Raw genomic sequence first — 14,871 nt, 5'->3', positions numbered from 1 at the left:
AATTAATTCAATCGTATTGTTAATATTATTTAATTTTTATGATAATATAATTATTTAATTAGATACTTAATATGATTATTTCATTTTTAAAAGAATATCCTAGAATAGTATTGGATATTTTAATATGATCAATATTCTTGAAATATATAATAAATAAAAATTTATAAACTGAATAAAATTGATATTCATTTAATTATAAATTCAAATATTAATTTTGATAAAAAAAGCTCATAATATTGCATTCATGTGTAAAATATTCAATGATCGTTTTTAGCTCACTGCCAGGATTTTCATCGTATAATAAATTATTGAATCGACCAACGTTTAATCTCACTCCGGATCACGTGCTGCGCAATCTAACTGCATTCAGATAATATTTACTGTTCTTTAGACCATGTTTCTTTTTTATAAATGAAAAAATGTTAATATTTCAAAATATATACTGGAAAATCCCATTCTCCTGTTAAAAACTACCTTTTATTTAATTTTCCATTTGTTTATGAGATGCATAAACGATCGATACTTTCCTCAGGATAAATGTTTATTTAAAATATCTAAAGAAAAAGGAATGGTAAATTTACACATTTATAGTAATTGATAGACTGAATAAAGAAAACGCAAATCTACTTCTATTACTATTAATTATTCTTAAAATAAATATTTTCTTAATAAATAATTAATAAGTTTTAATTTTAAGATTTGTTTTAGACTAATTTTAATTTAGATTATTCTCTTTAGATTAATCTTAATTAGTAATAAAAACAATGATTAGTCCATAAATTATGTTACTTAATTTTATGGTTAGTTAATTCATTGATTTTTTATCTATTAATTACTTTACTTTCATAACTAATTCCTTATCCAAATCAGTTATCCAATTTCCTTTTCTATTTGATTCTATATTAGCTCGATCTATTTGTAATTATTCATGACTCATTAATTATCCTTAATGCATTATATAGTAATCATTAATACGAACGGCATTCTGGAAAGTAAATTTCCAAGACGATACTTCTTTCTGTTCCAGAAATTAATTAAAATAGTCATCGTCGATTTTGATGATCGTCACGTGTATTTCACGACGTTGTACACAGTACAATTTAACATATAATTGCAACTTCTTAGTATTCATTCTAGTAGAATCAGATTCTAAAGAAACGTATTAGCAATTACTCGTGGAAATCATAATGTAATACCCATTATTATTGACATCTTTAAATATGTAAGTACTTCTACAGAGAAATATGCTGACAGAAGGATTTCTAAAAACATATAGTTTACTTACAATTAGTTAATGTATATTTTGTACTTTTGGGGGTAAATATTCACTAAAAAGGTCATCTTCGATTTCGATTTTTAAATATATTGTAAAGTTCAACATTTTGAACAACTTTTTTCTATACATATAACCAGCAGCCAACCTTGATTTTTGAATTGCACACAAAAATATCTCGCAGCACTTAATTACATAAACAGATCTCGATACTCGCTATGGAAAATCATCTGAAAATTGGGTCATGAAAAAACCAACAAGGAAGATAACAAAGTTCACGCTCTGTGAGACAGACAAAGATGAGTAGAGTGTCTCTCTATTTAAGCATTTATAGTATGTTGCGCATGCGTAACGAGACCTGTCTACTCTTCCATGTTGATTTTTCACGACTTAATTTTCGAACAATTTCTTCTATGCTTTCGACATATTAGTGTCGAGACTTGTTTATATAAACATAAATATATAATATGAATATATAACATACAATGAATATATAACAATGCTGGTCGGTTACCTCATGGCGTGGAGACCGGGTTAAAGTTAATATGGTCTGTCCTACAAGACGAGAGGGTGGACGTAACAAAACAGTGCTGCTGTTGCAGCCAGTAACCATACTAACCCAATTCAGCTTGAAAACTGAAATCTACTAGAGGGATATTTTTGCGTATAACTGAAAAACTAATGCCGACCGCCGATTATATGTATAGGTTAAATATATATAGGAAAGTTATTTAAAATATTGAGCTTTACAAGACATTTCAAAATCAGCGAAAACAAAGGTGCCTTCTTTACCCTCTTTTATATACTTATGTCGTTTAGATGCATTAGTTTAAATATCTGAATCATAACTTAGAAAAAAGAGAATTCAATGCAACACATAATACATAAGTTTCTATAACAGATGTTTAAATATCTCCATGAGTAACTACGTGTTCTATGATATGATATATAGTGGATTCGTGTTCGAATGAATGAATCATCTAAAAAGCGAATGCAATATGTGAGTTAAATTGTAATTGTACTTCATTATCATATTATGATAATTTAATATAATATATTTTATCAATAGATAAATAATAATATAATAAACAATATGTTTCATTAATAGATTCCTTATAGTATAAAAGATAACGATCTTTTTGATCGTGCTATGTTCTTTCAGTCAGTTTCGACGCAATTTTTTAACTTCAAAAAATATTTCAAGTTTGGACAGAATGTATGAAAAGAATTGTAAGCGAAATTTATCTCTAGACTGATGAAACTGAAATTAAATTAGATAAATAAATAAATAATAATAATAATAAAATTAAATATCTCTTTAAAACATTAAAAATCTTTTTTGCATGCAAAAATTCAATAATCATTAAAGCATAAAAAGCAGTGTGCATGAATATTGAAACTCGTGATACGAATATTAAAGTAGTAAAGAACAGTATATACGCAGTACGTTCACGTTCAAGTGTACCGATAACTAGAAGCCGCTAAATCATGTTCTTAGTGTCCTTGGCTTAGGCTAATAAATACTCACGTATAACCGGCTAAGACGTTCAACAAAGTCGACTTCCCGGCCCCAGAAGGCCCCATTATGGCGACTAGTTCGCCAGCTTTGAATTCCCCACTGATACCATGAAGAATTTCTTTGGATTCTGTAATTAGAAAAGGAAAAATTGTTTTCACTCTCTATTCTATACTGTATACATTGTACATGTAGTCTGTATTCGTTAAAGTAGAATTTCTTTGCTTCCTGCTATAAGAGAAAGGAAAAACTAGTTTTATTCCCTATAATTATGTTTTCTATATTTCCTAATCTCTATTTGTAAGGTAGGATTTCTTCGCATTCTATACTAAGGCAAAAGAACATTTTTCTTTATTCTCTGCATTATATTGCCTACATTCTATAATCTCTATTTTCAAAGTAGAATTTTATTGCATTCTGCTTTAAAGATAGATCACAAATTAATAATCATAACGATGATTAATAGGATTTTTTCAATAAGAAAATGGAAAAACTATTTCTATTCTTTATATTCCCTAATCTTTGTTTCTTAAAATATGATTAATTTTTTAAACATACATGAAAAACAGATATTTCTAGACTATCCTTGAATTTAAATAGTTGTATTATAACAATTGTGAAATTTTCAATTCTTAGTAACAAATAATAAATCTTAAATTGTTTTATTTTAGAAAGGTTCAAATTAGCTCTACTAAAGAAATTTCTTAAATTTTTACTGAAGAAGAGTCAACGAACGACAAAATAGGATGAGCTGCAGTGGCTTCCATCAAATGTTAAATTAACGAACTGAAACACGGGAACACCGATGAATTGTTATTACGATTTATCTTCAGATTATTTATCTATAATATCTATTCGAAGCACTTCCTTTCATTAATCCTCGCCCTAATTAACAGAAGCAATTGTACTTAAATTATTTAACACGGTCTTTTTGTGCCAATATTTTTAACAGAATTTCTCCTTGAAAAATATTTGCTCTTTTAAGAGACTCCAATTTCACAAAAAAATTGGTTCGCACATTCTGAAAAACCATAGTAGTCAACGACATGGATCAGTGATGCAGAAAACGATTCTTCGTTAATCAGTATATTCAAATTTGTCATATTTTAATCCTGTTTGATTCATCGTACCAATTTTTTGTCAAAATTGGTTGAAATGCAATATTAATTTGTCTTTTGTGGATTGTATTAATCTATTAAATCTATAAAATAATCTTATAGTAAATTCTATTAATGCATAACATTTAAGATTGAATTTTCTATGTCATTTAATTTGCGTTGCATTAATAGATGAGAAAAATTTTGTTCTTGTATTTATCTATGTGGAATATTTATTCGTATAAACAAATGTAAATGTCACGTCAAAACGAACAACAAACGAAGATAATAATGTAAATGGAATTAACGACACAAACAATCGATGACTTTGCACTAAGTCGTACATTTCTATAACAGAGTGCATTTTTGTCCAGGACAAATATGTACATATTTGCTTCTTTAGTAATATAAATAATTGTAAGCTTCTGTAATAACGACATGATATTAAAATATAAGTATAAAATTATTGTATTATATATATATGTGTATTTCTAGTATATATAGTATATATCTAGCATATATCTAGTACATAGTATGTATTTCTATGATATATATTATTATAGTATATTATAGTCGTATATACAGGATGAAACAGTAAGAATTACCACCTGAGATAACTCATTACTTATTAACTACATTAAAAGGTATTTGAAATAAAATTTATTGCATTCAAGGGGGATGATCAGGTGAATATAGTTCGACTTTTTAATACATACCTTATATTTTTGAGATATTAAGCTGACCTTAAGTTTTTTAAATGGCACCATATATTTTTTATAACATTAATCAATCTAAATAGATATTCTCGACAAAAAAGTAAAACACGAAAAGACGCGAAGCGATATTCTTACATTTATGTTGTTTTTATCTATCATGCGTTAAATTTGACAAATTATAAATGTGTATGCAATGTTATGAAAAAATATACGGTGCCATTTAAAAATCTCAGAGCCACCTTAAAATATCAAAATATATATAGTATAACAAAAAATAGAACTATATTCACCTGATCAGGTATCTCGAATACAATAAATCTTATTTCAATCATTTTTTGATGGAATCAACAGATAAACGTATTTTCTCTGCAGTAAACAACTGCAGTAAATATACCTGTATCACTATCAGATTCTAACGTTAACGCGAAGTTATCCATTGAGATAAGAAAGCAGGATAACAAGAATATCTAATACTTCCGTGAATTTTAAATTTGCACTTCGATACGAACCAATATAAATATAAAGCTATTATTAATTTAATAATGCTTAAAGCGTATACATACATTTAATTATAACAATTTAATTTAATAAAATTAATAATAAATTAATAAATATAATAATTATTTACGAGTATACCTAATCGTATTTAAACAAGTTGTTCACATTCGTACATGCAATATCATGTTGGATACAGAGATTAGAATTATATTCGCTATCATTTACTTTTGATTAGGTACCTCGACTGTTTGGTCAGAGTACAGATTACAGGAAAACGGCTTACATTAATTTCAAAATAAACGTTCTTGCAGTTTCATTTATTAACGAAATTTTAATTGATTAAAACGAACGAATATTTGAAGATTTAGATTATAAATTGTTTATAAATAAAAAGTTCACATTAATATAAAGTCTATATAGTTATGCTATATGTACTACTAATTATTGCTATATAATTAATAACTAATATAGTTTACTATACTAAATATATTTTTACTACATATTATATATGTATATTGCATATTATATTATTTAATATAATAATTTTTCATTATATATTTTGTCATTTATATGCACACATAAATCATAAAATTAGTAAAAACACGTATAAATGCACAGTGTTCATCGCAGGCATTCATATTGATGAGATATGCAAAGACAAAAAAAAAAAAGAAAAAACAATACTCTATTGAACAGGTTTTTCTCGGAACATATTGAACATCGTCATATAAAATGCATGCGCTGTTGTCATCTATATTATGTCGTTTCGCATTTATCAATTTTCAAACGGAAGTCGAATTCGTTATTCTTAGTACGGGCAAGCGTATAATAAAGAATTGTAATATTTAAAACATTTATTATCATTCGAATTTAATAATAATAGTCGTTTATTACGATTCTATCTCGGTAGATACAGAGATTTTTCTTATTTGTTACTCTTATATTTTAAGCATTCTTAAAATTAATAGTTTAAATAAAAGACTTCTATTTTCAACGTTGTTTAAAATAATATACTGTTTCCGCTTTTTTTTTTTTGTTATTCACAGTGTTTCAGATTATTCCGTTGTAACATGCAATTTGCACGCTGATTCCTTGGACATTTGTACAGTATATGTTCTTTGGTTTCAAGTTCATAATTACTGCATATGATACATTGCACCATGTCCCTAATCTTACGGAATATGTCGTTTTTGTTATTTAAATGAGCTTCTTAGCTTCTTCATTTCCAGCTAATATGAGCTGCGCTATGTTTCTTATCGTGTTTAGTAGCAGTTGAAATTGAATATATGTAGTCTTCACATTTATATGCCTGCAAATCCTTGATACTTTTGTACTTCGGATTATAACTGAAATTTAAGATACTATGTTTGTTCTCTAGGATATACTTCTCCTTGATCTTCTTTAGGATGTTTGGTAAGTTCCCTTTTCTGATGGGTTGTATAATTTACTATAGCCCATTTTATTAAATATATTTTTCATTTGTGTATACCAATTTCTTACGTTTTCACTTTTCTCTGCGTCGTCTAGTTTGAATATTTTCATTTTTGCTAACCAGTTGTAAATTTTTATCTTCATGAGTGGTTTCCAAAGTACTCCCACAGAGCAGTTTAACTTTTGCTAGGAACTGGCCTTATTGAATGTCCCTAAGGACGTGAAAGTAACATCTAGATGCATGTAGTATTTTAACACTTCTAATTCGTTCTCATTATATTTTAGCTTCATTTCCCTCTTTAGTTTGCCGAATTTGCAGAATACTATTATTTTATTTTTGTTGGTCCATTATATCGAATTTTACAATAACGATCTTCGACATTTAGATAATATTTAATAAAACATAGGAATAATTCAATACGCAAATCTATATAGAACTGGTTCAATGATTGAATGTTAAGGTCAAGTATTAGTCGCGCATAGAAATCACTTGATAAAAATTTGCAACTTCAAGTCGTCAATTGTTCTGCTCTAGCAGTGATGACGCATCTTTTCCTTTGTCAGGCAATGGACGATCCAAGAAATCATCCCAAGCGTCGCAAACTATATATATTATGTATGTACATATATACATGCCTACATGCCATCGAGTAGTGTGCAATAAAAACGAATTTATGGTTATATTTAACTATGCATGCTACGTGTCTTCCTTATTTCTTTGAATTTTTACGAATAACAATTCTAGTAAATGATTTGTATAACACGCGTAATAAATGATAAAACTAGAAAAATATAACATACAAAAATATAAATATAACGTTAAAAAAAAGATTGGAATAATGTTAAAGATGAACAATCAAATAGAATAATAAAATAGTCAAAATCGATTAAGATTCAAATTAGTTAAAATTTGGAACATAGATAAATGTTTACGGTTAAAAACCTGGGTCGACTTTTAATAAAACAAATTATAATTAGGTGATGTCATATATTCACTCTCACATTTACTATTCTTGTCTAAATACATACTCTTGACCCGTTCGACATAGATTCTTACGCAACAAAAAATGTTTATTTATAAGCATAGACCGTCAACTACACGTTTATTGTAATTAATTAAAAATTATTGTAATCAATCATAATTCCCTACACATGTGCTGACGTCTATGGTGGCGGCCTCTTGATACTTGAATTTCATTTTCAATCGATTATAACGCTTTCTGCCAACATCTAATAATGGCGAAATGTTTCCAAAATGCCCAACATTAACTTTCTCCGCTCAAAACTTTCTTTGCTACTCTCAGGACCACTTCGACTTCGCTTTCTCTCAGAGTCACGACGACATTTATTACGCTAAAAAGCGGAGAAACGCGATCCAATCGGGTAAGCTATTATCGAGCACTAACTTATGACGTGAACTATTCCAAAAATAACCGGTAAAATAAAAGTTTTTGTACGTTACATTTTCAAAGACAAATATGATCGCCTTTAATATATGTATAATAATTCTATCGAAAAGCGGATTTATTCATGAAGAGATTAAAATATCGTTATTATAATTACCATACAAGGTATTAAAAAAGTTGGGCGATATTCAAAAGATGTGAATCTAGATATAAGAACAACGGAGGAAGCTTATGTACATCATTTCTTAATGTTTAACATCTTATAAATATAATACTATACTGTAATATGATGTTCATCAATGTTGCTATTGTCGCTCTGAAGTAAAGAAAAGCATAAATGGGAAAAAAGAGATCTATTAATATTACCATATTCATAAAGAATGATTGTAAACATTAAGACATCGTTGCAATAAAGTTATCATCATAGTAGAAGAAAATAGAAGTTTGTTATTCTCACTTTATATGAAGGATAACACAAATCATTGTATTAGGATTGATATTTGATATTTTGTATTCTGAATTTTATTTCCTTTCGATATTCAAATTACGAAGCTCTTTGTATGATATAATTCTAATGAAATGTAACAAAACTTGGTTTGTTGACGTCAAAGTGCTCGACATCTGGTCAAGGAGTTCCGGTAGTCATGCAGTATGCATTATCATGATGCTGGGATCTATGCGCGTTTGATGTACCTGAACTAATCTACTTTCGTCCGTGGGTTTGTATTCTTTCGGGGAGAATTTGTAGCGGGAAAAATGATGCTTTAGAGTAGCGATTTTCAACCGGGATAAAATAAAATATATTATAAAATATATATATAAAATATATATTTGTGGACGCATTAAATTTTGTATAAATTACATATGTCGAGAAAAAACATAGACATTTAGAAAATCTTGTAAAATTATAATAATTTTAGTAAATAATTAACGACTGTAGCGTATCCACAAAAGTGTTTCAGTGTATCCTCAGGAGTACAGGTTGAGAACCACTGACCTAATCTATTAGATTGTTCATAATAAAATAGAAAAAATTACGTTAACTCATTGAATCTATCAAATTATCTATTGCAATTAATCTCTTTATCTTATGATTTTTTGTATTTAATAATAATAGTATTTCGCTTCTCGGAATACATGGCTGTACATAACTTATGCATTAGATTTCTTATAATAAAACGAAACAAATAGCGTCAAACAACTCTAAAATACTGAATGATACCTTCATACATACTTTCAAAATCTAATTTATTTTTCTATATATGTATGAATTCACATCAATTTTAAAATGTTCAAAACACGTCTATTCGTATTAGACATTTTATCTAATCTACTAAGTTTTTCATAATAAAATAGAAAAATAACGTGAACTTACTGGGTCTTAACTGTCGAATGGTCCATTCTTTTACTCTATATCGGACGTCGTAAAAAGCGAGGTCCACCTCGGGCTTCCTGGGGAAAGAGTATTTATCTTCTACGAAATAACTGTCTTTCGCGGCAACCGTCACTCCGTGTACATCATCGCGGCTGTGTTCGACCTGACAGCAGCTTAACGACGATCGAGATGGAGAACAATGGGCAGAAGTGGTCATCGTTCGATAAACTACGTTTGGGGTTTCTTTCCACGAGTGTCGCTGCGTTCGTTCTGACCACGATTCACGTCTGTAATCGCATGTCTAGCACAGCACCAACGATTCTGTCCTTCTTCCCTCCCTTTCGATTGGTTGAGTCCCGATGGTTTTGATTTCCAACTGATTACTGTTCGCACATTATTAAACCACGTGGTCTTCTGCAATAAGGCAAAACATACATAGGTATGATTAATACATTCGCATCATACTTACGACGTTCTTTTAAATGATAACGTGAACAGATATAGGAAAAACCAGTCTTGAACATGCAAATAAATTCATATTCCTTATCTTTTTCTTTGATCACTAGAACTACCGACTTCCAACGGAGTACAATTAAATATACAAGGGTTGGAAAAGATATTTATATTCTTATTTTCCAACATTTTTTAAACAATTCATTTTAGTATCAAATTGTTGTAGTTATACGAAAGTACATATTATGAAATGATATGACAATTATAATTTAATATACTTGGACCTTATTAATCAGTATGTAAATGATATAGTAAATTCAACAGTGTGCAAATATTTTTTATAGTCACTATACTATACAAACAATAATAATTAAACTGCAGATGTTTATCCATCCATGTAATTATCCATTGTAAATTATCCATATTTTTTATGAAGTATAGTATCCGGATTACAAAATTTTTGATGCTGAATATGTGCTCTGAGAGGTACTTTAGGATGTTACAACCGAAAATGAGGACATTTTTCATGGCAATGAACAATTTTGAAAATTCGCTCTTATAAACATTTGGTTGACCGAGGTCTTAAGTATTATTATAAAAATCCGCATAATATCATCTTCATATCGAGCGGTAAACGGTAAGCGGTAAGCGGTAAGCGGTAAGCGGTAAGCGGCAAAGTTACGGCACAGCCAATGCCATAAAAATTCCAGAAAATAAAGAATAATCCAAATTTAATCCATTACAGAGTACGCTATAAAACAGGTTAAAAATATGAAATTGTAAAAAAAAAGGTCGATAAAATCCATAAGGACGTTATATATCAACAGGTTGATCAGAATTTTTTGTGCCTTATTTATGTGAAAAGAGACCCCCATTTTTGGATTCAGTGAACGTAAAAACAACTAAAAAGTGTCATTCTAGTCGAATATGTCGCAGTCCCGGTAGTATGCCAGAGGGTTTATACGATAAATAGAGTTTTGTGACACTTTCGTTCTTTACATAGTACCTAAGTAAACATTTGTTTTGTCTATTGAATGTAATAATGAATGGTTTAGTTTAGGTATTTTTCTACATTATGTGCATTCTGCACATATTTTGTATACTTAAATCTTCCATATATAGGTACATAATAATGTAAACAGACGTAAGAGAACCAGTATAGAAATTTAAGCTTTAACATACTTATTATCTTTTTCTTTCAATGTCCTAATGGGCTATATTTATATAATATAATTTATTATAATAATATAAAAAAGATAATAATCAAACTGCTTATTGTTATGCATCTTCCTATTGCTATGCATATAATTATTTTTGTCATGTTTTTTTAATCCTGATTTACTGTTTACTGGAACTCTTTAGGGAAAGTATATACTAAAGGTTGATAGTTTTAATTACTAATATATACGACTATATAAATATTTTGATCTTTTATCCCAACTTAATTTATTTTACTTACATTACCTTGAAAATATTATACTTTGAGGTTATGTAACGCTATAGAAGGTACGTCACCGATTTAGCTTTAAGAAATTAATATGATTTCATCTGATGTAGTAATGAAAGTTTCATAAAACTAGTGGTCGCTGGTATTGGTGGCACAATACTGCGTATGAATATGTATACTATGTGTATAATAAGCAAACCGACTTGAAATCATAAGAAGGTTGAGAAAATGTTTGTAAGGTGTACAACGTATCCTTGAAATTGAAATTCTAACCATAAATTTGTAACACGCTGTAATGTTGCTACAACGAACTATACATATCATCTTTTTTTCGTTAAGTAATAAAACAATAGAAATAGTAATAAAAACTACAATATAAAATATAAAAATAGTAAAGGTAAAGGTAATAATAGAAATAATCTTTATAACATTGATTATTAACATTTCCAATGTGACAAGTTTTTTAGCAAATTGCAATAAAATCATTGCTTGTCAATCATAGTTAAGGTAATAAATATTTATCTTTGCGTGATTTCCCCACGATTAGCAAGCTGAACATTAAGAAAAGTAAAAAAAAAGACATTAGAAGAAAATATAGAACCAGCGTATATAAATCAACTGCATATGCAAATCGCTTGAGATATCTTCAACGAATACGTTGGTACTTAAGATTAAGATTACATTGAAACTCGGACACAATACAACGGAAAATCCAACTACAGTAACGTAAAAATGTTCTTGGTTATTCGCTCAACGAAAATTTTATTTTTAGAAATGAATATTTTAACTTCATTTTATAGGAAACTGAGAACTTAAAAAATATATAGAATGTACATAATATGCAACAATATATATAGAATACCTGAAATATAGTGCTTGGTGTGATATTTATAGTATGAAACAAATCTCCATTAAAATACCATTTGTTTAATTTTATTCTTTAATTTATGAGGATATGAAATTGTGTTCTTCTATAAAAGATAAAAACAATTTATGCTTTAGCCATATGCTTCTCGTATAAAATATGTAAAGTATAATACTCACTAAGAATAAAATAATCTTATCTAAAATTCTATTTTATTAATTTTATTTATAAAAACATGAAGTTACATAAACATCAATAGTCTAGTCATCAACATAAAACTTTTTCATGAGATTGTACGCGATCCAGACACGTCATTATCGGTTTCATCTTCCACACACACTTCCTCCAGCCTACACACGAAAGAAGTGTTTATGGTGGGAGCGAGCAGCTGAAATGAGTGCGAATACTCAGTCGTTAAAAGAAACCTTCGAAGGTAACATACTTAATACAAATCTATAAATTAAGTTAATTTATAGATTCACCTATAAATGAGTATAACAGTATATAGATATATATGTATTTTATACCATCCGTTCGTCTTGTATTTTTAATTTTCCGGATGATTTTTATAGATATACCGTAATTTATTGTCACAGGGTTAATGAAATCTTAACAATTACTACACAAAGATACATATTATATATATATTATTATTATTATTTAAGATATATATTATATTACAATATATTATAATACAATTATATTATAATAATTATAATAATATATTATAATAAACATATATTTTAATATATATATATATTTATTTATTTATTTTTACTTAGTTCGTGCCTTTCGGCTTTGGACGAGTTTTCGGTTTTACATCTTTTTTACCTATCACGCTTTTTATATTTTCTCTTTCTTATGGCGTTATCACCTTATTGCCTCTTCCCTTGTATCTATCTAACTAAACTCTAAACTCTTTCCCTTGTCTATATCTATCTAAACTCTTTTCTTATGTATCTATCTCCTCTCTTATCCACTCTATTATATTGCACTTCGTTGTATAATCTATCTCTAAGACTATTGCAACTTTTGGGCTTTTTGCCTCCTTGCTGTGCTTCCTTATTGTCGTTCCTCCTCATCTTGTATTGCCCTTCTCTTCTCCGTTATTGCTTTCAGTTCCATTATTCCTTCTCCCGTCTCGTTTAATATTTTTTCTGTTTCCTTTGACCTCCCGTTATTTCGCATTCTTCTATTACGTGCCTCAGGTCTTCTTCTTTCCTTTTGCATAGTCTGCATCTTTTTTCTCCCTCTTCTTTTCAGTACTCCCTTGCTTTGGTCTCGTTTCCACATCTGAATCTTGCTAGTATTTTTCTACTTCCACTTCATCCTCCCTTCTAAGTATTTTGGTAACTCTTCTTTGGCGATTTTCCTATAATGTTTATTATATTTTGACTCCCTTATCCTTCTCCCCCTCTCTTCTGCTTTTCTCTTACTCCTTTCTTCTATAATTTGGTTTACTGTCATCCTTCTCTGTCTACTGTCTACTGTCCCTCCATTTCTCACCTCTTCTAGTTCCTTCTTTCTCTTTCCTGCTCTTTTCCCTTCTTGGCCATTTCCCCAGTTTCTCTCTCTTTCCTTTATTCACTCCTTTGCTAGTTCCTGTTTTGACTCTATGGTTTTCCCTTCATACTTTGCTGCTCTTCTTAGTGCTTTTTCTTTGATTTCTATTAGTTCACGTTCCTCTATCAGTATATAGTTCGATGTTGTCATATCTAAACCTAAGATCCATTTTACATATCTTCTTTCCATTCTATCCAGCCTTTCTTCTATATTCCAAGCCCATACTTCTGCTCCAAACAGCGCCATGCTGTCTACCAGTGCTCCAAACATCTTCATCCTCCTCTTGTAGTCCTGTTTGAAAATTCTTTCTCCCATGCTCCTGTTTTCTTCATTGCTATTGTTGCTCTCTTTTTCCTGTCTTGTATGTGTTTCTCATCATTGCCATTTTTCTGTAATATGTACCTTAGGCATTTTATATCTTCCACTTCTTCTAATTCTCGTTCTCCCCATTTCCATTTTCATTGTCTCCTCTTGTTTTTTCTTTTTCCGAAAACTACTATTTTGGCCTTTTCCGTGCTCAGTTCCAATTCGGTTTCCTTTAAAAATTTTTCGAATCTCTTTAACATTTCCTTTAGTTCCTCTTCTCTATCAGCCATCAGCACAATATCGTCTGCATATGTCATATATATGTAAGATCGTAAATCTCGGGATAATTCAGGTGATCGATTCTGAAGTCTGAAAATCGAGAATCGATTTTCAACGTCCTGAGCTACCGATCTTTCTCCGTCAATCTTCAATATTTTAAATAATTATTCTGTCATCTTGTCTATCTCTGATGTTGCTCTCTGTCCGTCCGTTTGGGAAATGAGCGTCTCTCAAAATGTTTGTCCGTAAAACAGAATGTTACGTCGCGAAGCTTGATATGGATCGTGTTTCTAACCGTCTCTCTCGCGGTCCTCTAGCGTCATACACGAATCGTCTCATCTCCCCGACGGGATATACGATGTATCAACGAGCGCACGGTTGCCGCCCGGCCGCGAGTTCCAGAAACGTCGATTCGATCCGTTCTTTAATTACACAAAGAAGTCGGCATACGTGATCATCGGTGCTAGGCGGTGGCGTGATCCGAGCGCGGAGGGGGTCGTCTCCCCGAGAGGACAAGGAATTTATCCTAGAGCAGTTAGTCTTTCTTCAGAAATCCTACCGCACACGTCTTAAACGCTAACGGATAAAATCGCGAATTCATCGAACATCGATACATATCAAAGTCAAGTTCTCGGCGTTCTATCCA

General features: G+C 29.8%; 1 protein-coding gene across 2 annotated transcripts in view; it reads right to left on the bottom strand.

The window, feature by feature from the left end:
* LOC139997860 (ATP-binding cassette sub-family G member 1) overlaps positions 1–14,871 on the bottom strand; it is a 42,941-nt gene that overhangs the window by 8,578 nt on the left and 19,492 nt on the right. For both annotated transcript variants that reach the window (XM_072021881.1, XM_072021882.1), the window contains exons 2-3: positions 9,313–9,726; positions 2,802–2,919 (exon numbers count right to left, since the gene is read on the bottom strand). In XM_072021881.1, coding sequence (XP_071877982.1) covers positions 2,802–2,919; positions 9,313–9,529 — 335 coding nt within the window. In that variant the 5' untranslated portion in view covers positions 9,530–9,726. The remainder of the gene's footprint in view (positions 1–2,801; positions 2,920–9,312; positions 9,727–14,871) is intronic.

This window comes from Bombus fervidus, chromosome 2 (assembly GCF_041682495.2).
Source record: "Bombus fervidus isolate BK054 chromosome 2, iyBomFerv1, whole genome shotgun sequence".
NCBI classification, from domain to species: Eukaryota; Metazoa; Arthropoda; class Insecta; order Hymenoptera; family Apidae; genus Bombus; species Bombus fervidus.
This window is presented reverse-complemented; position numbering and strand designations above follow the sequence as displayed.